Below are 27698 nucleotides of genomic sequence, written 5' to 3' on the forward strand. Positions count from 1 at the left end.
TCCGTTGATTGGTGATCCGCTGTGTCCGAGGTACACAGCGCACCGCCGATCTCCGCGCTCCCTGAGCCACGCACGCGCGGTTGGAGTGGGAGGACGTCATATAATAATCCTCCCAGAATGAGAGAACCGCCTTGCCCCGTCATTTCACTTATATATCCGGCGGGAGGCGATTAATATTCATTATTATATTCATCCTGCAGTACAGGATTAGTACAGAGCAGGGGCGGACTGACCATTTGGAAACTCAGGAACCGCCCGAGGGCCCAGGGGTCAGTAGGGGGCCCATGAGATGCCCCTGGTACCTTTTTCATAGGCTTTTTTGAGTTTGGACAAGGACACAGGGGCCCCATGATCCCTTATAACCCGGGGGCCCCATGAGTTGTCAGTCCGCCCCTGGTACAGTGCTCACATGACTCCACCCCTTTTGAAAAGTAAGATTTGAACCAATATCTCAATGAACAGAACAATTTCTGAGTTTTATTGAACATTTGTTCGGCTCATTACAGGAGAGTAAGGTTCATAATAGAACAGATTACAGAATCTTCAATTTGACTCCAATTTCTTTGTCCTTTACAATGGTGTCAGAGGGAGCAGTAAATGATTGCTGCAGTAGGCACCGTGCATTGTTCTTTGTACTCCTCACCTTTGTGACACCATACAGTTGTGAAGACATCGGTTCCAAAAACATTCATCTTGGTCTCATCACTCCAGAGTACAGGGTCCCCGTAGCAGGGGCGGACTGACCATTGGGGAACTCGGGCACTGCCCAAGGGCCTGAGGTCAGTAGGGGGCCCCATGAGATGCCCCTGGTACCTTTCATAGGCTCTTTTGGGTGTGGTTTGAGCGTGGGCAAGGACACAGGGGCCCCATGATCCCTTATTGCCTGGGGGCCCCATGAGTTGTCAGTCCACCCCTGCCCAGTAGTTCTCTTCTTTTTCAGCATGGAGCCTGTCAAATTCTAGGTGGGCATTTTTGTACAAGGGCTTCAGGAGAGGCTTCCTACGTGGACGACACCCATACATGCCATTCCTCTGCAGTGTACACCGTATGGTGTCACCGGAAACAATTGCCCCAGTTTGGCTTTCTACTTCTTTAGTGAACTTGCATCTTGATTTTCTTCAACCCTTCTCATCAGAAGATGCTCCTGTTGAGGTGTTAACTTCTGTGGAAGGCCTGGACGTCTCTGTGAAATGGTTGCAGTTCCATCTTTGTTTAATTTTGCACCACTTTTTGATAAGTAAAGCTTTGCTGATCTTCTTGTAGCCTTCACCTTTTGTGTGTAAAGAAATTATTCTCTTTCTCAGGCCTTGTGACATTTCTCTTCCATGTGGTGTCATTACTGACAGCATGAAATGGGGAGGAGTTTTCTTTGTTAAGTCACGCCCTTTTATAATCACCCGTCTGCTGGACACCTGTTTAATGAACAATTAGATGCACCTGGAGTTGAATTCTAGTAAATTACAATTTTTTTGTCTAAAATTTAGCTTTGCTCCTAAGACTTTCATTGGGGTGTGTTCATTTTTGCAACATGGTCTTGGACGAATTTGTTAGGAAAAACTTTTTTGTGTGTGCAAATGAACAAATCTTGTCTGCAATCAATAGCCGGCATTTGTGGGAGGATTTTGTAGCACAGTATCCCATAGAAAATGTGGATTCTGAAAGGAAAGGTTTTCTGACAAATCTGTTCGGGTGGACTCATTTATGGTGAGCACTGTATGTCCCTTACATTGGTGTCAGTGGGAGTAGTATGTCCCTTACATTGGTGTCAGTGGGAGTAGTATGTCCCTTACATTGGTGTCAGTGGGAGTAGTATGTCCCTTACATTGTGGTCAGTGGGAGTAGTATGTCCCTTACCTCGGTGTCAGCAGAGTATTTTTGTCCCTCACGTTGGTGTCAGTGGGAGATATGAGATACCAAAAAAAATCTAATTTTACAGTAGTAGGTTTATTAGATTAATGTAATTGGGAGTAGTATGTCCCTTATACTGATGTCAGTGAAGAAGTATGTAACTTACATAGGTGTCAGTGGAGATGTATGTACTTACATAGGTGTCAGTGGAGTAGTATGCCCTTATATTGGTGTCAGTGGAGTAGTATGTCCTTACATTGGTGTCAGTGGAGAAGTATGTCCTTACATTGGTGTCAGTGGAGAAGTATGCCCTTACATTGGTGTCAGTGGAGAAGTATGCCCTTACATTGGTGTCAGTGGAGAAGTATGTCCTTACATTGGTGTCAGTGGAGTAGTATGCCCTTATATTGGTGTCAGTGGAGTAGTATGCCCTTACATTGATGTCAGTGGAGAAGTATGCCCTTACATTGGTGTCAGTGGAGAAGTATGCCCTTACATTGGTGTCAGTGGAGAAGTATGCCCTTACATTGGTGTCAGTGGAGAAGTATGCCCTTACATTGGTGTCAGTGGAGAAGTGTATATATTAATAGCTCACCAAAGATGTATATTGTACAGACATGTACTCAGGTGATGACATCCCAGCAGGGACAATATTCTGGGTCCAGGTAGGACTCCTTTCTCAGGCGTGTGATGAGATGCACAATACAGTGCAAAGGCATTCAAAGTGAAATCCACCAATCCACATCGCAGGGAGCCACCCGATGTGACCTCTGACACCATGAGACATTGAAAAACTGTCCAAAACCGACAAACGATCCTCCCCATATCTCATAACCATAGTGGCCGTGTCCGGGGTCATCGCCTTCAGCCAGAGACCCGTCCGGATTCATTGCCTTCAGCCCCAGACCTGTCCGGGGTCGTTGCCTGCACTCAGGGCAGGAATACGGATTATCCCCTGTGAGACTTCTGATATTTTTTGAGACTGGACTTCTGTGAAAACATTTCCCGCACTCAGGGCAGGAATACGGCTTCTTCTCCCCTGTGTGAGATCTTTGATGTACAACCAGGTCTGATCTCCATGAAAAACATTTCCCGCACTCAGGGCAGGAATATGGATTATCCCCTGTGAGACTTCTGATGTTTTTTGAGACTGGACTTCTGTGAAAAACATTTCCCGCACTCAGGGCAAGAATACAGCTTATCTCCTGTATGACATCTTTGATGTACAACAAAGTTTGATTTCCATGAAAAACATTTCCCGCACTCAGGGCAAGAATACAGCTTATCTCCTGTATGACATCTTTGATGTACAACAAAGTTTGATTTCCATGAAAAACATTTCCCGCACTCAGGGCAGGAATATGGGTTCTCCTCTGTCTGAGACCTCTGATGTGTAAGAAATACGGATTTACGTAAAAAAACTTTCCCGCACTCACCAGAGGAAAATGGCATTTTTCCTGTGTGGCCTATCTGATGTTCAGTAAGACTGGACTTATGTGAAAACATTTTCCACACTCAGGGCAGGAATACGGCTTCTCACCGGTGTGAGAGCTCTGATGTTTGGAAAGATGGAACCTCTGTGTAAAACGTTTCCCACACTTAGGACAGAGAAAAGGTCTCTCCCATGTGAGATCTTTTATGTATAGTAAGTTCTGATTTCTTTGGGAAACATTTCCCGCACTCAACACAGGAATACAGCTTTCCCCCTGTGTGAGATCTTTAATGGATAACAAGTTCTGATTTCTTTGTGAAACATTTTCCACACTCAGAACAGGAATATGGCTTTCCCCCCTGTGTGAGATCTTTGATGTATAACAAGTTCTGATTTCTTTGTGAAACATTTCCCGCACTCAGAACAGGAATACGGCTTTCCCCACGGGTGAGATCTTTAATGGATAACAAGTTCTGATTTCTTTGTGAAACATTTCCCGCACTCAGAACAGGAATACGACTTTCCCCACGGGTGAGATCTTTAATGGATAACAAGTTCTGATTTCTTTGTGAAACATTTCCCGCACTCGGAACAGGAATACGGCTTTCCCCACGGGTGAGATGTTTAATGGATAACAAGTTCTGATTTCTTTGGGAAACATTTCCCGCACTCAACACAGGAATACGGCTTTCCCCCCTGTGTGAGATCTTTGATGGATAACAAGTTCTGATTTCTTTGTGAAACATTTCCCGCACTCAACACAGGAATACGGCTTCCCCCCCTGTGTGAGATCTTTGATGGATAACAAGTTCTGATTTCTTTGGGAAACATATCTCGCACTCAACAGAGGAATACGGCTTTTCCCCCTGTGTGAGATCTTTGATCTATAACAAGTTCTGATTTCTTTGGTAAACATTTCCTGCACTCACAGCTTTTCCTGTGCAAGATCTTTGATGGATAACAAGTTCTGATTTCTTTGTGAAACATTTCCCGCACTCAGAACAGGAATACGGCTTTCCCCCCTGTGTGAGATCTTTGATGGATAACAAGTTCTGATTTCTTTGGGAAACATTTCCCGCACTCAACAGAGGAATACGGCTTTTCCCCCTGTGTGAGATCTTTGATGTATAACAAGTTCTGATTTCTTTGTGAAACATTTCCCGCACTCAACACAGGAATACGGCTTTTCCCGTGCAAGATCTTTGATGGATAACAAGTTCTGATTTCTTAGTGAAACATTTCCCGCACTCAACACAGGATACCAGCTTTCCCCCCTGTGTGAGATCTTTGATGGATAACAAGTTCTGATTTCTTAGTGAAACATTTCCCGCACTCAACACAGGATACCAGCTTTCCCCCCTGTGTGAGATCTTTGCTGTATAACAAGCTCTGATTTCTTTGGGAAACATTTCCCGCACTCAACACAGGATACCAGCTTTCCCCCCTGTGTGAGATCTTTGCTGTATAACAAGCTCTGATTTCTTTGGGAAACATTTCCCGCACTCAACACAGGATACCAGCTTTCCCCCCATGTGAGATCTTTGATGGATAACAAGTTCTGATTTCTTTGTGAAACATTTCCCGCACTCAGAACAGGAATACGACTTTCCCCCCGTGTGAGATCTTTGATGGATAACAAGTTCTGATTTCTTTGGGAAACATTTCCCGCACTCAACAGAGGAATACGGCTTTTCCCCCTGTGTGAGATCTTTGATGTATAACAAGTTCTGATTTCTTTGTGAAACATTTCCCGCACTCAACACAGGAATACGGCTTTTCCCGTGCAAGATCTTTGATGGATAACAAGTTCTGATTTCTTAGTGAAACATTTCCCGCACTCAACACAGGATACCAGCTTTCCCCCCTGTGTGAGATCTTTGATGGATAACAAGTTCTGATTTCTTAGTGAAACATTTCCCGCACTCAACACAGGATACCAGCTTTCCCCCCTGTGTGAGATCTTTGCTGTATAACAAGCTCTGATTTCTTTGGGAAACATTTCCCGCACTCAACACAGGATACCAGCTTTCCCCCCTGTGTGAGATCTTTGCTGTATAACAAGCTCTGATTTCTTTGGGAAACATTTCCCGCACTCAACACAGGATACCAGCTTTCCCCCCATGTGAGATCTTTGATGGATAACAAGTTCTGATTTCTTAGTGAAACATTTCCCGCACTCAGGACAGGAATATGGCTTTCCCCCCGTGTGAGATCTTTGATGTTCAGATGGTCCACCGCTGAGAGAGGTCATGGTCTTTTTCCTTCTTGCACCTTCTTGTGAGATGTCCTCATCTTCCATTCCACAGTCTGGAGATGAAGGGAGATGATCCTTCGAGATGTTCTCAATGGCGTGTCCTGGAGAAAGACAACACGGTGGATGGATATAAGAGTTCTCCATCAGTTTCAGCCGCTTTGGTGGTAATGAAATGAACAGGTGCACTAGATGGGCAACAATGAGACAACCCCCAAAACAGGAATGGTTTTACAGGTGACATTTTTTCCCTTCTCATCTTTTCTGATGTTTTTGCCTTTGGCTCGGGTCAATTTCACTACTGGTGTCATGAGGCCATACCTGGACCCTACAGAGGTTGCACAGGCAGTCCAACTCCTCCAGGATGGCACATCAATACGTACCATTGTCAGAAGGTTTGCTGTGTCTCCCAGCACAGTCTCAAGAGCATGGAGGAGATTCCTGGAGACGAGAGCATGGAGGAGATTCCAGGAGACAAGAGCATGGAGGAGATTCCTGGAGACGAGAGCATTGAGGAGATTCCAGGAGACGAGAGCATGGAGGAGATTCCAGGAGACAAGAGCATGGAGGAGATTCCTGGAGACGAGAGCATGGAGGAGATTCCAGGAGACGAGAGCATGGAGGAGATTCCAGGAGACAAGAGCATGGAGGAGATTCCTGGAGACGAGAGCATGGAGGAGATTCCAGGAGACAAGAGCATGGAGGAGATTCCTGGAGACGAGAGCATTGAGGAGATTCCAGGAGACGAGAGCATGGAGGAGATTCCAGGAGACAAGAGCATGGAAGAGATTCCAGGAGACTGGCAGTTCCTCTAGGAGAGCTGGACAGGGCCATAGAAGGTCCTTAACCCATCAACAGGACCGGTATCTGCTCCTTTGTGCAAGGAGGACCAGGATGAGCCCTGCCAGAGCCCTACAAAATGACATCCAGCAGGCCACTGGTGTGAATGTCTCTGACCAATCAGAAACAGATTTCATGAGGGTGGCCTGAGGGCCCCAACGTCCTCTAGTGGGCCCTGTGCTCACTGCCCGGCACCATAGAGCTGGATTGGCGTTGGCCATTGAACCCCAGAATTGGCCGGTCCAGCACTGGCACCCTGTGCTTTTCACAGATGAGAGCAGGTTCACCCTGAGCACATGTGACAGACGTGATGGGGTCTGGAGAAGCCGTGGAGAACGTTCTGCTGCCTGTAACATGGTTCTCCATGACCGTTCTGGTGGTGGGTCAGTGATGGTCTGGGGAGGCATATCCATGGAGGGACACACAGACCTCTACAGGCTAGACAATGGCACCCTGACTGCCATTAGGTATCGGGATGAAATCCTTGGACCCATTGTCAGACCCTATGCTGGTGCAGCGGGTCCTGGGATCCTCCTGGTGCAGGGGGTCCTGGGTTCTTCCTGGTGCAGGGGGTCCTGGGTTCCTTTTGGTGCACGGGGTCCTGGGTTCCTCCTGGTGCAGGGGGTCCTGGGTTCCTCCTGGTACAGTGGGTCCTGGGTTCCTCCTGGTGCGGCGGATCCTGAATTCCTCCTGGTGCGGCAGGTCCTGTGTTTCTCCTGGTGCAGGGGGTCCTGGGTTCCTCCTGGTGCAGGGGGCGCTGGGTTCCTCCTGGTGCAGGGGGTCCTGGGTTCCTCCTGGTGCGGTGGGTCCTGGGTTCCTCCTGGTGCGGTGGGTCCTGGGTTCCTCCTGGTGCGGTGGGTCCTGGGTTCCTCCTGGTGCGGTGGGTCCTGGGTTCCTCCTGGTGCGGTGGGTCCTTGGTTCCTCCTGGTGCGGTGGGTCCTGGGTTCCTCCTGGTGCGGTGGGTCCTGGGTTCCTCCTGGTGCGGTGGGTCCTGGGTTCCTCCTGGTGCGGTGGGTCCTGGGTTCCTCCTGGTGCGGTGGGTCCTGGGTTCCTCCTGGTGCGGTGGGTCCTGGGTTCCTCCTGGTGCAGACAATGCCCGGCCTCATGTGGGGAGAGTATGCAGGCAGTTCCTGGAGGATGAAGGAATTGATACCATTGAATGGCCCCCCACACTCGCCTGACCTAAATCCAATAAAACCCCTCTGGGATGTCATGTTTTGGTCCATTCGACACCTCAGACTGTCCAGGAGCTCAGTGACACCCTGGTCCAGATCTGGGAGGAAATCCCCCAGGGCACCATCCGTGGTCTCATTAGGACCCTCCCCCGACGTTGTCAGGCATGCATACAAGCACGTGGGGGCCACACAGACTACTGAGGACCATTCTGAGTTGCTGCAATGACATTTCACCAACATGGACTCGCCTGCTGCATCATTTCTTCACTTTGATTTTCAGGGTGTCTTTGAATTCAGTCCTCTGTAGGTCGATCATTTCCATCCAACAATGGGGCGTCCTTACGTTCCTCACCCATCCCCCGTCCATGTCAGTGTTTTGCTGTTTCGGTCGTGCCCCAACAGCTCAGCATGGAATCCGGATTGGGAATGTGCTTTGTCCTTTTAGTGCTCTTTTCACATTTCTCTTCTTTTGCCTTTTTTTGTTTGTTTTCTTTTTTCTGTGTTTTTTTTTAACTCTGTGCGCCATCTAGCGTCTGCTCTCCGTACTGCACTCCCTGTATTAATCAGTCCGGTGTCACTTCCTGTCCGTGGAACGCTTTTCCTGTTTTCCGACATTTTAGATCCGGTTCCAGCAGGTTGAACAGATTCTCCGTCTCCATCCTGAACACACGGCCACTGTAGGGACCGCATGGGATCTGTTCCGTCTTCGCGACCAAAGCGGTAAGTCAGGTGGATCTCCTATTCATGGTCCCTGATGTAGACGTACCCATGACCTGCTATTCCTTCTCATCATGACTGATAATATATATATATATATATACAGTGAAGGAAATGCGTATTTGCTCCCCGGCTGATGTTGAACATTCGCCCCTCACAAAGAAATGATCGGTCTAACAATGGAATGTTCGGTGTAACACTGAGAGACAGAATACAACAACAAATTCAGCAGAAATGCGTCTAACAAATGATGACTGATCTGCATGTTCATGAGGGAAAGAAGGATTTGATCCCCTTCACAAAACATGACTTAGTACTTAGTGGCAAATCCCTTGTTGGCAGTCACAGAGGTCATACATTTCCTGTAGTTGGCCCCCAGGTTCGCACACATCTCAGGAGGGATTTTGGCCCACTCCTCTTGGCAGATCCTCTCCAAGTCATTAAGGTTTGGTGGCTGATGTTTGGCAACTCAAACTTTCAGCTCCCTCCACAGATTTTCAATCGGATGAAGGTCTGGAGACTGGCTAGGCCACTCCAGGACCTTAATGTGCTTCTTCTTGAGCCGCTCCTTTGTTGCCTTGGCCGTGTGTTTTGGGTCATTGTCATGCTGGAACACCCATCCACGACCCATTTTCAATGCCCTGGCTGAGGGAAGAAGGTTCTCACCCAAGATTTGAGGGTACATTGCCCCGTCCATCATTCCTTTGATGCGGTGCAGTTGTCCTGTCCCCTTAGCAGAACCCCCCCCCCAAAGCAGAATGTTTCCACCACCATGTTTCACAGTTGGGATGGTGTTCTTGGGGTCATAGGCAGCATTCCTCCTCCTCCAAACACGGCGAGTTGAGTTGATGCCAAAGAGCTGGATTTTGGTCTCATCTGACCACAACACTTCCCACCAGTCCTCCTCTACATCATTCAGATGTTCAGTGGCAAACTTCAGACGGGCCTGGACATGTGCTTTCTTGAGCAGAGGGACCTTGCGGGCACTGCAGGATTTCAGTCCTTGTCGGCGTAGTGTGTTACCAATTGTTTTCTTGGTGACTGTGGTCCCAGCTGCCTGGAGATCATTGACAAGAACCTCACGTGTAGTTCTGGGATGATTCCTCACTGTTCTCATGATCATTGACACTCCACGAGGTGAGATCTTGCATGGTGCACCAGACCTAGGGAGACTGACACTTGTTTTGTGTTTCTTCCATTTGTGAATGATTGCACCAACTGTTGTCACCTTCTCACCAAGCTGCTTGGCCATAGTTTGGTAGCCCAGTCCAGCCTTGTGTAGGTCTACCATCTTGTCCCTGACATCCCTGGACAGCTCTTTGGTCTTTCCCATGGTGGAGAGTTTGGAATCTGATGGTTTGATTGCTCCTGTGGACAGGTGTCTTTTATACAGGTAACAACATGAGATTAGCAGCACTCCCTTTAAGAGACTGCTTCTAATCTCAGCTTGTTACCTGTATGAAAGTCACCTGGGAGCCAGAAATCCTGCTGAATGATAGGGGATCAAATCCTTCTTTCCCTCATGAACATGCAGATCAGTCATCATTTGTTAGACGCATTTCTGCTGAATTTGTTGTTGTATTCTGTCTCTCAGTGTTACAATATTATTATATTATTATTATACAGTATTTATATAGCGCCAGAAAGGTTTGCTCAGCGCTGTACATTATAGTGGGGGACAGAACATGAGACAATACAGTAACAAAACAATACACGAGGGGTTCGAGGGCCCTGCTCTTTCGAGCTTACAATCTAGGAGGGAGGGGATAGTGGCACAGGAGGAAGTGGCTGTGGGGGATGGAGTGGAGGAGATCGGCTGTTAAGTGAGGGTGGGGTAGGCTTCCCTGAAGAGATGGGTTTTCAGGGTGCGCCTAAAGGTGAGGAGCGTAGTTGACAGTCTAATGGATTGGGGTAGTGAGTTCCAGAGGAAGGGGGAAGTTCTGGAGAAGTCCTGCAGTTGGGCGTGGGAGGTGGAGACCAGGGAGCTAGAAAGTAGGAGGTCTTGTGAGGAGCGAAGACTACGGTTTGGGTGGTATTTGGGTATCAGGCCGGTGAGGTAGTTTGGGGCAGCGTTATGAATGGCTTTGTATGTCAGTGTTAGTAGTTTGAATTTTATCCGTTGGGCAATCTGGAGCCAGTGGAGGGAATGACAGAGGGGGGTGGAGCCCAGTGGAGGGAATGACAGAGGTGGGTGGCAGAAGCAGAGCGGTTGGTAAGGTGGATGAGTCTGGCCGCTGAGTTCAGTATAGACTGAAGCGGGGATAGTCTGCGATGAGGTAGGTCGGTGAGGAGGGAGTTGCAGTAGTCCAGACATGAGATAATAAGGGAGTGAACGAGTAGTTTAGTAGTGTCTGGGGTTAGGAACGTATGTATTTTGGAGATGTTGCGGAGGTGGAGCCTGCACAAGTTTGTCAACGATTGGACATGGGGTTGTAAGGACAGGTTTGAGCCTAGAGTGACACCCAGGACTTTGGCTTGCGGGGTGGGACTGATGGTGGCGTTGTTGGTCGTGATGGAGAGGGTGTGGGAGGAGGGGCACGGGCTGGGGGGAAGATTAGCAGCTCGGTTTTGGAAAGGTTCAATTTGAGGAAATGGAGCGACATCCAGTCTGATATGTCGTTCAGGAGGTGGGCGATGCGGGCGGAGACTGAAGGGGTGAGGTGAGGGGTGGAGAGGTAAATTTGCGTGTCATCGGCGTAGAGGTGATAGTTGAAGCCGTGGGAGTGTACCAGTTTGCCGAGGGAGGAGGTGTAGATGGAGAAGGGGCCCGAGGACAGAGCCTTGGGGGACCCCAACAGAGAGGGGGAGAGAGGAGGAGGTGGCAGTGTTATAGGTAACACTGAAGTAGCGTTGGGAGAGATAGGAGGAGAACCAGGAGAGAGCGGAAACTCTGATGCCGAGGGAGTGTAGTTTCTTAAGGAGGAGGGGGTGGTCAACTGTGTCAAAGACCGCGGAGAGGTCAAGGAGTAAGAGGACTGAGTAGTGGCCATTAGCTTTGGATGTTAGCAGGTCATTAGTGATTTTGAGGAGGGCGGTTTCTGTGGGGACGGAAGCCGGACTGTAGTGGATCAAGGAGGTTGTTGTCAGTGAGGTGGGAGCTTAGGCGATTGTAGACTAAGCACTCAAGGAGCTTGGAAGTAAATGGCAGCAGTGAGATGGGCCTAAGGTTTTTCAGGTCGGTGGGGTCCAGGGAGGGTTTTTTGAGTATGGGGGTGATGTGCACGTGCTTTAGGGGGGAGGGGAATGCGCCAGTAGAGAGGGAGAGATTGAAGATGTGAGGGAGCGTAGGATGGAGGAGGAGGGTGCCCGGAGGAGTTGTGTGGGGACAGGGTCAAGGGGGCAAGTGGTGAGGCGGGCTTCTGAGAAGACCTTGGTGACCTCCTCAGTGGTGGCATGGCTGAAGGAGCAGAGTGTTGGGTGAGTTATGGTGTGCGGGATGTTAAGTGTGGTGGGGGGCAGGGCGGTTGCGAGGTCAGAGGAGGGGAGAGTTGGTGGGGTTATGGTGGGAGGGAGGCTAGGTGGGGAGGTAGGTTACGGATTGTGTCGATCTTATTTTAGAAGTGATTGGCAATCTTGTAGGAGGTGAGTGAGGCACTGGGTGGACGTGGAGGGGGAGAGAGTAGGGAGTTGAAAGTGGAGAAGAGCCGGTGAGGACTGGAGGAGGGGGTGTTGATGAGGGAGGAGGAGGAGTAGGTGAGGAAGGTGGATTAGTAGAGGGAGAACGCGCGAGGGGGATCTGGTTTTGCGCCATAATCTCTCCAGCGCAGTTTAAGATTTTTAGTGTGGTCATTCTGCCAGGGTTGAAGCGGTCGGGATCTAATGCTACGTGTGGTTAGGGGTGCTAAGGAGTCTAGAGCAGCTGACAGCGAGTCGTTGTACGCAGTAGTGGCCAGGTCAGGGCATGACAGTGGAAGGATACTGTCGTACAGATGGTCAGCTGCCGAGTGGAGAGGGGCTGGTGATGGTTTGACGTTTGGGGGAGGAGGCGTTATAGGAGGGGGAGACGGAGAACGTAATGAGGTTGTGGTCAGAGAGAGGGAAAGGGGTGTTAGTGAGGTTGTGGGGGGTGCAGAGATGGGAGAAAACGAGGTCCAGGGTGTTCCCATCGGTGTGGGTGGAGGACTGTGTGAGTGCAAAGGAAGAGGTTAAGTGGAGGAGTTGGGATGTGGCCGGGTTGTTGACATTGAGAGGGATATTGAAGTCTCCAAGGATGATGGTGGGGAGCTCAGAGGAGAGGAAGAAGGGCAGCCAGGCGGAAAAGTCATCCAGGAAGCGGGATACGGGTCCAGGAGGCCGATCGATTACTGCAATCCTCAGAGGGGTTGGGGAGAAGAGTCGGATGCAGTGGGCCTCGAAGGAGGAGAAGGATAGAGAGGGGGGTTTGGAAGGACCTGGAAGGTGCTCAGCGGTGACAAGAGCATGCCGACCCCACTACCTCTACGACCGCTCGGTCTGGGTCCAGACGAGACCTCCATAGGAGAGTTCCGCAGGGGAGGTGGAGTCAGTGGCTTGGATCCAGGTTTCGGTGACTGCTAGGAGGTTGAGGGAGTGGAAGATAAAGAGGTCATGGATGGCGGTGAGCTTGTTGCAAACCGAACGGGCGTTCAGGAGTGCAACCGAGAGAGGAGGGGTGGATGTGGGGAGGAGGGGGACAGGTATAAGGTTGAGGGGGTTGCGTCGGTTTGTGGGAGTAGGAGGGTGCCTAGTGGGTGAGTGAGGTGGTGAGGGGCCAGGGTTTCGGGAGATATCCCCGGCGGTATGGAGGAGAAGGAGGGTGAGAAAGGTGGCATGGGAGCGGGATGTGCAAGAGCTTGAGGGTCTGATAGTGGTAGCGTGTGGGTCGGTGGGAGAGTGGAGTATCAGGCGGAGGTGGGGAGAGGGAAGTAGTGAGGGTCCGATGTAAAGTTGTTTTGGGGGAGTAGGGGGGTAGAGGGAGGGGATTTTGTGAATGGAGGAGAGGAGGAGTACAGGTGACATATTAGGAGGGTGAGCGGAGTGCTGATCCGTTGAGGGAGGTGAGAGGTTTCACATCAGGGTGTATAGATGCGGAGAGTCTTTCGCGTAGTGGCGGAGGAGTTCATCTGTGGGAGGGGAGGGAAGGTGGTGGGCTGCAGAGTCTGTTGCTGGCTAGTCACGGCAGTCTGGGGGTGCTGAAGGGCACGGCGCCTGGAGGTGCTGAATACACCGAACATTCGATTTTTAGACCGATCATTTCTTTGTGAGTGGGCAAACGATCATCAGCTGGGGAGCAAATACACAATTCCTTCACTGTATACCGCCATTTGTAGGATTTTTTTTTTTTAGCAAAGACCTGGAGCAGAATACATTTTGGCCTAAATTTTATGACCATTTTTTTTTTTTTATTATTATTATTATTTTTTTTAATTGGATGTTTTTTTATAGCAAAAAATGGGCCTGGTCAGGAGGGGGGGTATATCCTCTGGAGGGCAATTGGTTACCTAAGCAGCTTACATACTGTATAGATACTATAAGATATTTGTGGCTCTTTTCTCACAGATAATACACTCTGGCTTGTGTTTCAAGATAAAAACCTGTCTTGAGCATGAAATTTTCCAAAATGTCGCCTTAAGAGTTCCCTTCACTAGAACTAGGGGGCCAAGCCCAACCCCTGAAAAACAACCCCACACCATAATCCCCCCTCCACCAAACCTTACACTTGGCACAATGCAATCAGGCAAGTACCGTTCTCCTGGCAACCACCAAACCCAGACACGTCCATTGGATTGCCAAGCAGAGAAGCGTGATTGGTCACTCCAGAGAACAAGTCTCCTCTGCTCTAGAGTCCAGTGGTGGCGTGCTTTACACCACGGCATCCGCCGCTTTGCATTGCACTTGGTCATGTAAGGCTTGGATGCAGCTGCTCGGCCATGGAAACCCATTCCATGAAGCTCTCTACGCACTGTTTGTTGGGCTCATCTGAAGGCCTCACCAAGTTTGGAGTTCTTTAGCTATTGACTCTGCAGACAGTTGGCGACTTCTGTGTACTGTGCGCTTCAGCATGCGCTGACCCCGCCCTGTCATGTGACGTGGCCTACCACTTGGTGGCTGAGTTGCTGTTGTTCCCAGTTGCTTCTACTTTGTTATAATCCCACTAACAGTTGAGCGTGGAATATTTAGTAGCTTGGAAATGTCATGGATGGACTTATTGCACAGGTGGCCACCTGTCATGGGACCACGGTTGGAGTCACTGAGCTCCTGAGAGCGACCCATTCTTTCACCAATGTTTGTAGAAGCAGTCTGCATGCCTAGGGGCTTGATTGTATACACCTGTGTCCATGGAGGGGATTGGAACACCTAAATCACATGATTGGGAGGGCGGGCCCAATACTTTTATAGTGTAGATCCTTCCAACATGCTGCAGAAAAACACACCGACCACCAAAACTATCCACACCCAACAGATTCTCATCATGTACAGTGGGGATCGAAAGTTTGGGCACCCCAGCTAAAAATTTGTATTAATGTGCATAAAGAAGCCAAGGATAGATGAAAAAATCTCCAAAAGGCATCAAATTACAGATTAGACATTCTTATAATATGTCAACAAAAGTTAGATTTTATTTCCATCATTTACACTTTCAAAATAACAGAAAACAAAAAAATGGCGTCTGCAAAAGTTTGGGCACCCTGCAGAATTTATAGCATGCACTGCCCCCTTTGCCAAGCTGAGACCTGCCAGTGTCATGGATTGTTCTCAATCATCGTCTGGGAAGACCAGGTGATGTCAATCTCAAAGGTTTTAAAAAGCCCAGACTCATCTGACCTTGCCCCAACAATCAGCACCATGGGTTCTTCTAAGCAGTTGTCTAGAAAACTGAAACTGAAAATAGTTGACGCTCACAAAGCTGGAGAAGACTATAAGAAGACAGCAAAGCATTTTCAGAAGTCAATATCCTCTGTTCGGAATGTAATTAAGAAATGGCAGTCATCAGGAACAGTGGAAGTTAAAGCAAGATCTGGAAGACCAAGAAAAATATCAGACAGAACAGCTCGCAGGATTGTGAGAAAAACAATTCAAAACCCATGTTTGACTGCACGATCCCTCCAGAAAGATCTGGCAGACACTGGAGTTGTGGTCACTATTCCACTATAAAGAGATACTTGTACAAATATGGTCTTCATGGAAGAGTCATCAGAAGAAAACCTCTTCTACGTCCTTACCACAAAAATCATCGTTTGAACTTTGCAAATGAACATATAGACAAGCCTGATGCATTTTGGCAACATGTTCTGTGGACCGATGAGGTTAAAATTGAACTTTTTTGGCCGGAATGAGCAAAGGTACGTTTGGAGAAGAAGGGGCACAGAATTGAATGAAAAGAACCTCTGTCCAACTGTTAAGCATGGGGTTGGATCAATCATGCTTTGGGGTTGTGTTGCAGCCAGTGGCACAGGGAACATCTCACGAGTAGAAGGAAAAATGGATTCAATAAAATTTCAGCAAATTTTGGATGGTAACTTGATGCCATCTGTGAAAAAGCTGAAGTTAAAGAGAGGATGGCTTCTACAAATGGATAATGATCCTAAACACACCTCAAAATCCACGGGGGATTACATCAAGAGGCGTAAACTGAAGGTTTTGCCATGGCCTTCACAATCTCCTGACCTCAACATAATTGAAAATCTATGGATAGACCTTAAAAGAGCAGTGCGTGACAGACAGCCCAGAAATCTCAAAGAACTGGAAGACTTTTGTAAGGAAGAATGGGCAAAGATACCTCAAACAAGAATTGAAAGACTCTTGGCTGGCTACAAAAAACGTTTACAAGCTGTGATACTTGCCAAAGGGGGCAGTACAAGATATTAACTCTATAGGGTGCCCAAACTTTTGCAGACGCCATTTTTTTGTTTTCTGTTATTTTGAAAGTGTAAATGATGGAAATAAAATCTAACTTTTGTTGACATATTATAAGAATGTCTAATCTGTAATTTGATGCCTTTTGGAGATTTTTCCATCTTTCCTTGGCTTCTTTATGCACATTAATACAAATTTTTAGCTGGGGTGCCCAAACTTTCGATCCCCACTGTATATCCAGATACACTAAAAAACAATCCTGGCTATTGTCTCTCAGATAAATATTTGATTGTCTCTCAAGATTATACCTGCCTCAAGTCCTTCTCTTTTAAATTGCTGCCTCACCAAGATACTTACATTCTGTCCGGCCACTATAAAGTATTTTTGGCTGCTATCTCTTATAATAACTGATGAGGCAAACACACCCGTGTTCAATTCAGGGCAGGCCCGCAGATCATGAGCGAAGTTTGAGTGCCGAATTTGAACCCCATTGGGTAAAGTCTAATGAGACCTAAATATTAAAAATCAGTTCTGGCTATTAGGCATAAAATAATTAAACAATTGGCATGGGGGCTGGGCACTGCCCTGGGGGACATGTACCAAAACCCCTTTTTTTTTTTTTTCTGTTGGGTAGGAAGCATAAATTTTAGTACTGCTTAAATGGTATCATTAAAAATGCGAAATGTAAATAACATGCCTGGGGGGGGGGGGGTGCCCTGACCCTGCCCCTGCCCCTGCCCCTGCCTGTGAAGTAGCACATCCATACGATGGAAACTGCTTTTTACAGCAAAAGTTTACAAAGAGAAAAGTGTGCAGAAATTGTCAGCAAAATGGCGGCTCCTAGCCGCTTTGTTCTGTTTGTAAACGGAGCAGCCAGGGATTCCATTCGCCTATAGCAGATCTTTATCCTAGACGGGAGACTGCTAAAGTGTTAATATGGGTGCAAAAAGAAATACATTTTAATAACCCGGGTGAGGATAAATACATTTTTGTTGCAGAATGTTTTTAATATTTTTGTGGGGTTTATAGGATACCGTGAAGCCTTAGAATCATAAAAGCAGCTCTCTTGACCAAACTGTCAGCAATAACTACGCGATGACGTCTAAAGGTAATTTCAAGATGAAAGTGATCATTTTAATAATAAAAAAAACTATATAGCTAAAATGGCAAATTATAAATAGAAAATTACAGTTGATCATTTCAGACAACAGCCAGAAATATTGTGCGGACACATACCACAGTATGTAAGCACTTTTTCAAGGTTGCAGTTAAAGAGGGAGAAAACAACCAGGTTAAGAAATAAGAAATACATTTTTTTTTAGAGTTTATTATTATATACAGAAATATTGGACAGACCTAATGCACATGCATGTGAGTGCATTTAGCAGTCTGCAGTTTCATAGGGAGACAACAGGCAGGTTTACAATAAAAAAAAAAAAAAAAAAGTGTGTTTTTATTTGTTGTTTGGAGTTTTTCATCGGTGTTGTGTTATTTTGCCATTTTACTTTTTGTTCATAACCAGGCATACTATTATCCCTTACTTGTTCATGTATGTGAGCTGGATATCTGGAGGCCCCCTTTCTTCGTTGTGGGGAAAGGTCTTTGTCCTCATCAACATGGGGGCATGGTGCTTTGCTAGGGGACTTCTGGCAGGGTACCCTTCCCATGTTGAGGGCATGTGGCCTGGTATAGTTTAGGTGGAGGGCAAACACTTGCTGATGCCCTTTCCTGGCTGGCCATCCAGGCTGCAGACATATACAAGGATCTACGATGGATTTTGGGGCATCTCTTACGATTCATACCAGACCCTCATCAAGCATAAGGTCTGGTATGGATGTCGAGAGGAATCCCAGACGCTTTGTATTTTTTTTTCTTTATAATGTCACTTTTGTTTCTCTACATCCTACATATATGTCTTTTCACAGGTGGGTTTTAGGTTTCACCCAAGCATGTCTTTCAAAGGAATTTTGTATTTTTAATGTTTTGTTTTAAGCCTTCATAAAAGAACTGCTCACTGCTGAGTGCCATTTTTCTTTTTGTATTGATACATTTCACCAGGGCTTTTCCCCTCAGAGAATGGGTGCAGGTACTCCCTCCTTTCAAGTCATTCCTTACCCACCTTCAAGCCACTGTCCCTTGGTTCCACCCACTACCCACCTTCCAGCACCGCTCCTTTTAGAGAATAAAGAATCAAGCGTCATTTTGTGGTACGAAGTAATATGTATGGAATGTGTTAATGAAAACAAGAAAAGCAGTAAAATGGGTCCCTTACAGCTAGCAACAATAGACCCTCCCCCCAGCAAAAAATAGATCCCCCATCAACAACAGACCCCACCAGCAATAATAGATCTCCCAGCAGCCAGCATCAACAGAGTCTCCAGAAGCCAGCAACACTAGACCCATTCTTCAACAGTAGATCCCTCCCAGCAAAAAGATATCCCTCATCAGCAAAACAATAGATCCCTCATCAGCAAAACAATAGACCTTCCCAGCGACAAAAGGTCCACCTCAAAAATAGTTTGCCCCTAGTAACAATAGATTTCCCAGCAGCCAACATTATTAAAGCCCCCAGCACCCCTTGCCATTACATATATTCATTGCCGAAGGTGCCGTAACTGCGATTTCCCCCATGTTCCTACTGGAAAAAAAGCCCTGGATCCTATATGGAAGAAAAATATATTTGAAATCTATTTTTAAAAATATTCTTCCCAAATATTTTGACTTATATTTGAAATACTACAATTTTTGGACGTATTCAATATATTTAATACTATATATAACTATATATAACTATATATATATATATATATTTATTTATTGCATGTTTACATAGAATTCTGACTTTTTTTTTTTTTCTTTTTCAGGTGGATTAATGGTCGATGTTCTCTGTCATGCTGGTCTTCATAAATACAAAGTCACGTGGGAAACAAGATACATGGGTGTCTTAAGTGATTGAAGGATTTGATTGCAGTACACTGGATAGGTTCGCACAGGATTGGCGTTGTGAATGGTTTGGGTGCTCTTCAACATTGATCCAGCCTCAGAGGACGACAACGGAGCAGTCGTTTCAATGTTCTGAAAGTGACTACGGCCGTATAGTAAAGTCCAACCCATTCCTTCGCAAGAGAAGCCAATTCAGAACATATTTCCATTTTTTGGATTGAGATAAAGGCTCTACTGTGAAGGGGAAAGTTCCTCAGGTTCACGATGGAGGAGAAGCCATTTCAGTGTTCTGAATGTGACAAATCTTTTACGAACAAGTCGAATCTGATCAAACACCAGATAGTTCACACTGGAGAGAAGCCATTTGAGTGCCCCGAATGTGACAAAACCTTTACCCAGAAGAGTAACCTCAACTTACACATGAGCATTCACACTGGAGCCAAGCTGTATCGGTGTTCAGATTGTGGCAAAGATTTTCGAGTGAAGGCAAATCTGATCACACACCAGAGGGTTCACACTGGAGAGAAACCGTATCCGTGTTCTGAATGTGACAAGGCTTTCAAGTCAAAGTCACAGCTTAGCAGACACCAGATGACCCACACCGGAGAGAAGCCGTATCAATGTTCTCAATGCGACAAAGCTTTTGTAACCAAGGTAAAGCTGGACACACACCAGTGGATTCACACCGGAGAGAAGCCCTATCAATGTTCTGAATGTGAAAAGGCTTTTACAACCGAGAGTAAGCTCACCACTCACCAGAGGATTCACACCGGAGAGAAGCTCTACCGGTGTTCTCAATGTGACAAAGCCTTTACAAGGAGGGACCACTTTATCCTACACGAGAGGGTCCACACTAGAGAGAAGCCGTTTCAGTGCTTTGTGTGTAAAAAACATTTTTTAGATAAGTCGCACCTTGTCAAACACCAGAGGACTCACACTGGAGAAAGGCCGCATCAGTGTTCAGAATGTGACAAAGCTTTTACAACGAGGCAAGACCTCATCAGACACCAGAGGATACACACTGGAGAGAAGCCATTTCAGTGTTCAATATGCGACAAAGCTTTTACTACGAGGGAACACCTTATTAGACACCAGAGGAGTCACACTGGAGAGAGGCCGTATCCGTGTTCACAATGTGACAAAGCTTTTAAACATAAGTCAGATCTCAACTCACACCAGTGGGTTCACATTAAAAAGAGGCCATATCAGGGTTCAGAACATGACAAAGCTTTCACAACCCAGAGAGAGCTTGTTACACACCAAAGTGTCCACACTGGAGACAACTTGATCATTTTTTGGGAGAATCCTCAATGACTGACCTATGTTTCCTTATGATTTTCATTGTTCTCTTTTTTTTTTTTTATGGAGTCTTGACTGAACATGTAATGCATTTGCATCATTCACTAATTTATTGTTTCCTTCATTGACTTGTCCTGAGATGATACCTTAACAACGCTCATTACCAGAGACCAGGTAGTGGTCAAGTGGCATCTTGCCAAGCCATTTGAAGCCTCAGAGGGAGAGTCCTTTTTAGGTTCTGCTGACTATTGCTATATCACTCAATCTTGAAGGCTCCATAGAAGCCCACCTCTCCGGTTATACTGTGTGTTCCACTTCCCCTCCCATGATCCATGCCTCCTTTCCATGTTCCACCTCCTCTCATGGATGATATCTTTGCAGACAGATCTGCAGCTAGGACACCAGGTAGGGAGAAGTCTCTACTCAGAAAGCAACTTCTTAAACTGGTATAGGGCTTTCAGCACCAAGTTCTTGCTGTTTTACGGGCGTACCACTGAAACTGACCACCTGGTGTTTCATCCAGTTCTGCAATAAGTCCTAAGGGATTCCATCAGGTAAAGATTAGATATCCTTTTTATCCTATTTCCAGCTGTTGCTCATCTCGATAGACTGACACAACACAACTGCAAGACATTTGAACTTCCAAACTGTCGGAGTGTGGTCCTATTCCTACTTCTTCTGGAGGACTGAAATTTCTCTTATTGGGGTTTTCTTTATTAACGCTGAGTGAACGGATCTCCTCCTTTTTTGGGTAAACTATGTTTGAGAAGAACATTTTTCAACCCTTGAAACATTACAATGTTGGTCTTAAAGTGTAACTATGGCAAAATTACTTTCTGTCAAGATGTATGGTCATTCCTACTTCTTCTGGTGGACTGAAATTCCTCCTTTTGGGGTTCTCTTTATTGACTGTGAGTGGACAGATCTTCGCAAACATAGTTTACCCAAAAAAGGAGATCCGTCCACTCGGTCAATAAAGAGAACCCCATAAAGGAGGAGAAGAAGAAATTTTTGTAGGAATATGACCACCCACCTCGACAGAAAGTAATTTTGCCCATAGTTACACTTTAAGACCAACATTGTAATGTTTCCAGGGTTGAAAAGTGTCCTTCTCAAACATAGTTTACCCAAAAAAGGAGAACACTTTTCAACCCTGGAAACATTACAATGCTGGTCTTAAAGTGTAACTATGGGCAATATTACTTTGTCGAAGTGGGTGGTCATACTTCTACAAAAACTTCTTCTGCTGGACTGAAATTCCTCCTTTTGGGGTTCTCTTTGACTGTGAGTGGACGGATCTCCTCTTTTTATGGGGTAAACTATGTTTGAGAAGAACATTTTTCAACCCTGGAAACATTACAATGTTGGTCTTAAAGTGTAACTATGGGCAAAATTACCTTCTGTCGAGATGTATGGTCGTATTCCTACTTCTGGTGGACTGAAATTCCTCCTTTTGGGGTTCTCTTTATTAACTCTGAGTAGACGGATCTCCTTTTTTTGCTAAACTATTTTTCTGAAGAACACTTTGAAACCCTTGAAACATTACAATGTTGGTCTTAAAGTTTAACTATGAGCAAAATTACTTTCTGTCAAGGTGGTTGGTCATTATTCTACAAAAAAACTTCTTCTGATGGACTGAAATTCCTCTTTTTGGGGTTCTCTTTGACTGTGAGTGGACGGATCTCCTTTTTTGGGTAAACTATGTTTGCGAAGAACACTTTTTTCAACCCTGGAAACATTGCAATGTTGGTCTTAAAGTGTAACTATGGGCAAAATTACCTTCTGTCGAGATGTATGGTCGTATTCCTACTTCTGGTGGACTGAAATTCCTCCTTTTGGGGTTCTCTTTATTAACTCTGAGTAGACGGATCTCCTTTTTTGGCTAAACTATTTTTCTGAAGAACACTTTGAAACCCTTGAAACATTACAATGTTGGTCTTAAAGTTTAACTATGAGCAAAATTACTTTCTGTCAAGGTGGTTGGTCATTATCCTACAAAAAACTTCTGGTGGACTGAAATTCCTCCTTTTGGGGTTCTCTTAATAGACTGTGAGTGGACGGATCTCCTTTTTTAGGGTAAACTATGTTTGCAAACACTTTTCAACCCTGGAAACAGTTAGAATGTTGGCCTGCAAATGTAACTAATTACATTAGCAGAGCTTTATTCCCCTTTCAACACTACAATTTGTGTAAATTGTTAGTGTAACATTAAGTTGTGTTGACATGGGCACGGATAGGCACAATGGCGACTTTTGACTTTTTCATGGGATTGTGATTGATTTTATATATATATATATATATATATATATATCTCAATTATTTTTCCATACTTTATTTTCTTAGTGGGTCTGGAAATAGACAGTAGAAACCCAACCCCCCCCCCAGGTATCTGTGCAGCAGCAGATCACTTCTGATAGCGATCTATTTCTGGATGCCTTTAGAAGTGATCTATGCAGGAAGAACATAGCTAGAACAGATCTGTCCCGGCCCCTGTACTGTGTGCGAGTGACCCGACACCACTTGTGACACCACTAAACTTCCAATGTAAACAGAACATTAAAGCAAGTTTAATGTTTTGATTTTGCTTTTAGAGCGTGCTCCTATGGAGTGATCTGTACAAGCATTGGAAGACCAAGAGCTGATCATTTCAGCTCCTCGGCTTAGTGCTGGATCCTGGCCATCAAAGACCCGATGGAACCCACAGGAGTGGCTAAGATGGGTGCGGTTTTAAAATGGCAATGGGAAGTCAAGAGGTTAACATAGTGGTTTTTTATTTTTCTGTTTTTCAAACCTGTTGACCCTGCCAGTAAATCTGTTATCATCCTGTAGGGAGGCCATGTTGTCCATCAAAGATGGCAGATTAAGGAGTTGGGACAAACCAAATGGCACTGCAGGGGTGCTTACAATTGTCAGCTTCATCCAATGATGTCAGCTATTCCTCTGGTTTAAACCTTTTCTCGAAAAAAAAACAAAATTGTTCCTATAACTGCTCCTGACCCCACCCTCCTGCTGAGTGCCCCCAGAGAAAGCAGCTTTCTCTGAGGGCACCCAAGCAGGTGCGTTCCTGAGTCATGTCTATTCTCAAACAAAGCCATAGCTCAGCCCCGTCCCCTCCCTCTCCTGATTGGCTTACTGGCTGTGCCTCAGCCAATCAGGTGTGAGAGTCCATGGAGAGACGAGGCTCTCATGGCCATCGCTGGATCGAGAAGGGCAGATAAGCATGGTGGGGGGGTAAAAATGCTTGAAGGTAAAAAAAACCTTGAGCCTTTTAGAATTACTTTAAAATGTGTTAAAATATAATTTTGAATAAAATGTTAAAAATGCTTAAAAAGCATCCCAGTGATTTTTTTTTCTCAATATATTTTTTTGGACAGATTCAGCTTTCTTTTGGTGGTTTAATCAGCAAAGTCTTGTATCCTATATGGATATTAACCGATCGCTCAGTGGTATTTAATCACCACTGTGCCTTTTTTGTTTTTTTGTTTTTTTTTCTATAAAAAGGAAAAAAAAGACTATAAACATTTAGAAAACCTACATTTTTGCTTCCTTTAGTTTCTGCTATAAAACTTTGCAAATAAACATTTCTTTATAAATTTAGGCCAGACTGTATTCTGCTGCATTTCTTTGGTAAAAAAAAAAACAAACCAAATCAGTGTATACTATTTATTCTGCGTGAAAGTTATAAAAAAAAAAAAGACTGAAATATTTGAAAAATCTTTTGCTTCCTTTTAGTTTCTGCTATAAAACTTTTTTGTAAATAAACCTTTCTTCATTTAAGCAAAATGTATTTTGCTACATTTCTTTGGTGAAAAAAAACATTTATTCTGTGTGAAAGTGATAGTCTACAGACTATCATATTTGAAAATGATCATCCCTAATGTACTGACTGCCTGTCTCATTTGCTGAGGCCCTATAATTTCTGGACAGCACAAAGGAACCATTTATGGAAAGTAAATAGTTCATAACATTTAGTAAGAAGCATGATGAGTTTATATGATTCATTTTTAATTAATTTGGCATTTTTTGCCACAATTTTATGAAAAAAATTAAGTAAATAAAATTGGATTTTATTCCACAAGGCTGTCATCCTAACAAGTTATTTATCAGAAACACCATTGCTGTCTTACACTGGTCTGGTGACACCGTACTGGTTTGAGGACAATCAGGAACACAGTTGCTGGCTTACACTGGTCTGGTGACACTGTACTGGTTTGAGGACAATCAGGAACACCGTGGTTGGCGTACACTGGTCTGGTGACACCGTACTGGTTTGAGGACAATCAGGAACACTGTGGTTGGCTTACACTGGTCTGGTGACACTGTACTGGTTTGAGGACAATCAGGAACACTGTGGTTGGCTTACATTGGTCTGGTGACACTGTACTGGTTTGAGGACAATCAGGAACACTGTGGTTGGCTTACACTGGTCTGGTGACACCGTACTGGTTTGAGGACAATCAGGAACACTATGGTTGGCTTACACTGGTCTGGTGACACCGTACTGGTTTGAGGACAATCAGGAACACCGTGGTTGGCTTACACTGGTCTGGTGACACTGTACTGGTTTGAGGACAATCAGGAACACTGTGGTTGGCTTACACTGGTCTGGTGACACCGTACTGGTTTGAGGACAATCAGGAACACTATGGTTGGCTTACACTGGTCTGGTGACACCGTACTGGTTTGAGGACAATCAGGAACACTGTGGTTGGCTTACACTGGTCTGGTGACACTGTACTGGTTTGAGGACAATCAGGAACACTGTGGTTGGCTTACATTGGTCTGGTGACACTGTACTGGTTTGAGGACAATCAGGAACACTGTGGTTGGCTTGCACTGGTCTGGTGACACTGTACTGGTTTGAGGACAATCAGGAACACTGTGGTTGGCTTACATTGGTCTGGTGACACTGTACTGGTTTGAGGACAATCAGGAACACTGTGGTTGGCTTACATTGGTCTGGTGACACTGTACTGGTTTGAGGACAATCAGGAACACCGTGGTTGGCTTACACTGGTCTGGTGACACCGTACTGGTTTGAGGACAATCATTAACACTGTGGTTGGCTTACACTGGTCTGGTGACACCGTACTGGTTTGAGGACAATCAGGAACACAGTTTCCGGCTTACACTGGTCTGGTGACACCGTACTGGTTTGAGGACAATCAGGAACTCTGTGGTTGGCTTACACTGGTCTGGTGACACTGTACTGGTTTGAGGACAATCAGGAACACCGTGGTTGGCTTACACTGGTCTGGTGACACCGTACTGGTTTGAGGACAATCAGGAACACCGTGGTTGGCTTACACTGGTCTGGTGACACCGTACTGGTTTGAGGACAATCATTAACACCGTGGTTGGCTTACACTGGTCTGGTGACACCGTACTGGTTTGAGGACAATCAGGAACACAGTTTCCGGCTTACACTGGTCTGGTGACACCATACTGGTTTGAGGACAATCATTAACACCGTGGTTGGCTTACACTGGTCTGGTGACACCGTACTGGTTTGAGGACAATCAGGAACACAGTTTCCGGCTTACACTGGTCTGGTGACACCGTACTGGTTTGAGGACAATCAGGAACACTGTGGTTGGCTTACACTGGTCTGGTGACACCGTACTGGTTTGAGGACAATCAGGAACACTATGGTTGGTTTACACTGGTCTGGTGACACCGTACTGGTTTGAGGACAATCAGGAACACCGTGGTTGGCTTACACTGGTCTGGTGACACCGTACTGGTTTGAGGACAATCAGGAACACCGTGGTTGGCTTACACTGGTCTGGTGACACTGTACTGGTTTGAGGACAATCAGGAACACTGTGGTTGGCTTACATTGGTCTGGTGACACCGTACTGGTTTGAGGACAATCAGGAACACTGTGGTTGGCTTGCACTGGTCTGGTGACACCGTACTGGTTTGAGGACAATCAGGAACAGTGTGGTTGGCTTACACTGGTCTGGTGACACCGTACTGGTTTGAGGACAATCAGGAACACTGTGGTTGGCTTATACTGGTCTGGTGACACTGTACTGGTTTGAGGACAATCAGGGACACTGTGGTTGGCTTACACTGGTCTGGTGACACCGTACTGGTTTGAGGACAATCAGGAACACAGTTTCCGGCTTACACTGGTCTGGTGACACCGTACTGGTTTGAGGGCAATCAGGAACACCAATCAGTCATAATAATACAGGTGGATAAACTGTGCTCATAATTATGTGAATAAATGACCAAAAACATAGACCATAAATATCATAAACTAATGAATAATGGGAATAAAGATACTAAAGTGCTTTCAATAAATGAGTTCCTAAGTTTCCAAATATCACATGATCCAACGCCGTAACTACGATTCCATGGTGAATGTTCATGCTAATGACCGTGCCACTCCGTGCTCACAGAACTCTCACATCCAACGCATGTAAAAACTGCGTGTTCATAATGTGACATCTCCACACATCCAGACCTGGCGATATCGCCTTTAGCCATTCCTCCTCCCATAGAATGGATACTTCTAAGATGGTATTAGAAATCCTCCGTCTCAGCGGATACCAGTCAGCTCCAACGCATGGAACACTTGTATGTATTTAACCACTTCCCTACTGGACACTCTCACCCCCTTCCTACCCCAGGGCCAGCTTTCAGCACTGTTGTACTTTGAATGACAACTGCGCGGTCGTGCAATACTGTACCCATATGAACTTTTTTTCATTTTCTTCGCACAAATAGAGCTTTCTTTTGGTGGTATGCACTCCCTGCTGGGGGTTTTATTTTTTGTGCTATAAACAAGAAAAGAGCAAAAAATTTGAAAGAAAAAAAAAAAGCTTTTCTTTGTTTCTATTATAAAATTTTGCAATCAGGTCATTTTTCTCCTTCACTGATGTGCATTGATGAGGCAGCACTGATGAGCACTGATGAGGTGGCATGGATAGGTGGCACTGATGAGGGGCACTGATAGTTGGCACTGATGGGCACTAATAGGCGGCACTGCAGGGCACTGACTGGCGTCACTTCTGGGCACTGACAGGTAGCACTGGTGGGTGGGCACTTGTGGGCGGTACTGGTGGGTGGCACTGCTTGGCACTGAGCATTATTCCCCTGATGATTGGTGCTGATCCCTCCTCTGACAACTGCTGGTTCTTGGCAGTAATTTTCTCATGCTGTGACAGCGATAACAGGTAATTGCATTTCCTGGTGATCAGTGTGGCATCGGACACAGCTGATCACGTGGTAATAGGCCGCTGTGATTGGCCTTTTATCATATCACATGATCAACTGTGTCTGTAGGACACAGAGATCGCCGGGTGCGTGCCCCCGGGGGTTTGCAGGAGGGTGTGTTCTTGGAGGACATCATAAGACGTCCACCCAGAAC

At 45.9% G+C, this 27698-nt stretch overlaps 1 protein-coding gene across 1 annotated transcript; it reads left to right on the plus strand.

Annotated features, from left to right (window-relative positions):
* The first annotated feature begins 7683 nt into the window (after positions 1-7683).
* LOC149431168 (uncharacterized) lies at positions 7684-24103 on the plus strand. Its single transcript, XM_089665831.1, has 2 exons — positions 7684-8266; positions 18943-24103. The coding sequence occupies exon 2, from the start codon at positions 19286-19288 to the stop codon at positions 20333-20335; it is 1050 nt and encodes a 349-aa protein (XP_089521957.1). The 5' UTR covers positions 7684-8266; positions 18943-19285; the 3' UTR covers positions 20336-24103.
* The last annotated feature ends 3595 nt before the right edge of the window (positions 24104-27698 follow it).

The sequence above is a fragment of the Staurois parvus genome, unplaced genomic scaffold (genome assembly GCF_062004578.1).
Source record: "Staurois parvus isolate SC_StPar_1 unplaced genomic scaffold, SC_StPar_1.0 ptg002368l, whole genome shotgun sequence".
In the NCBI taxonomy this organism is placed as follows: Eukaryota; Metazoa; Chordata; class Amphibia; order Anura; family Ranidae; genus Staurois; species Staurois parvus.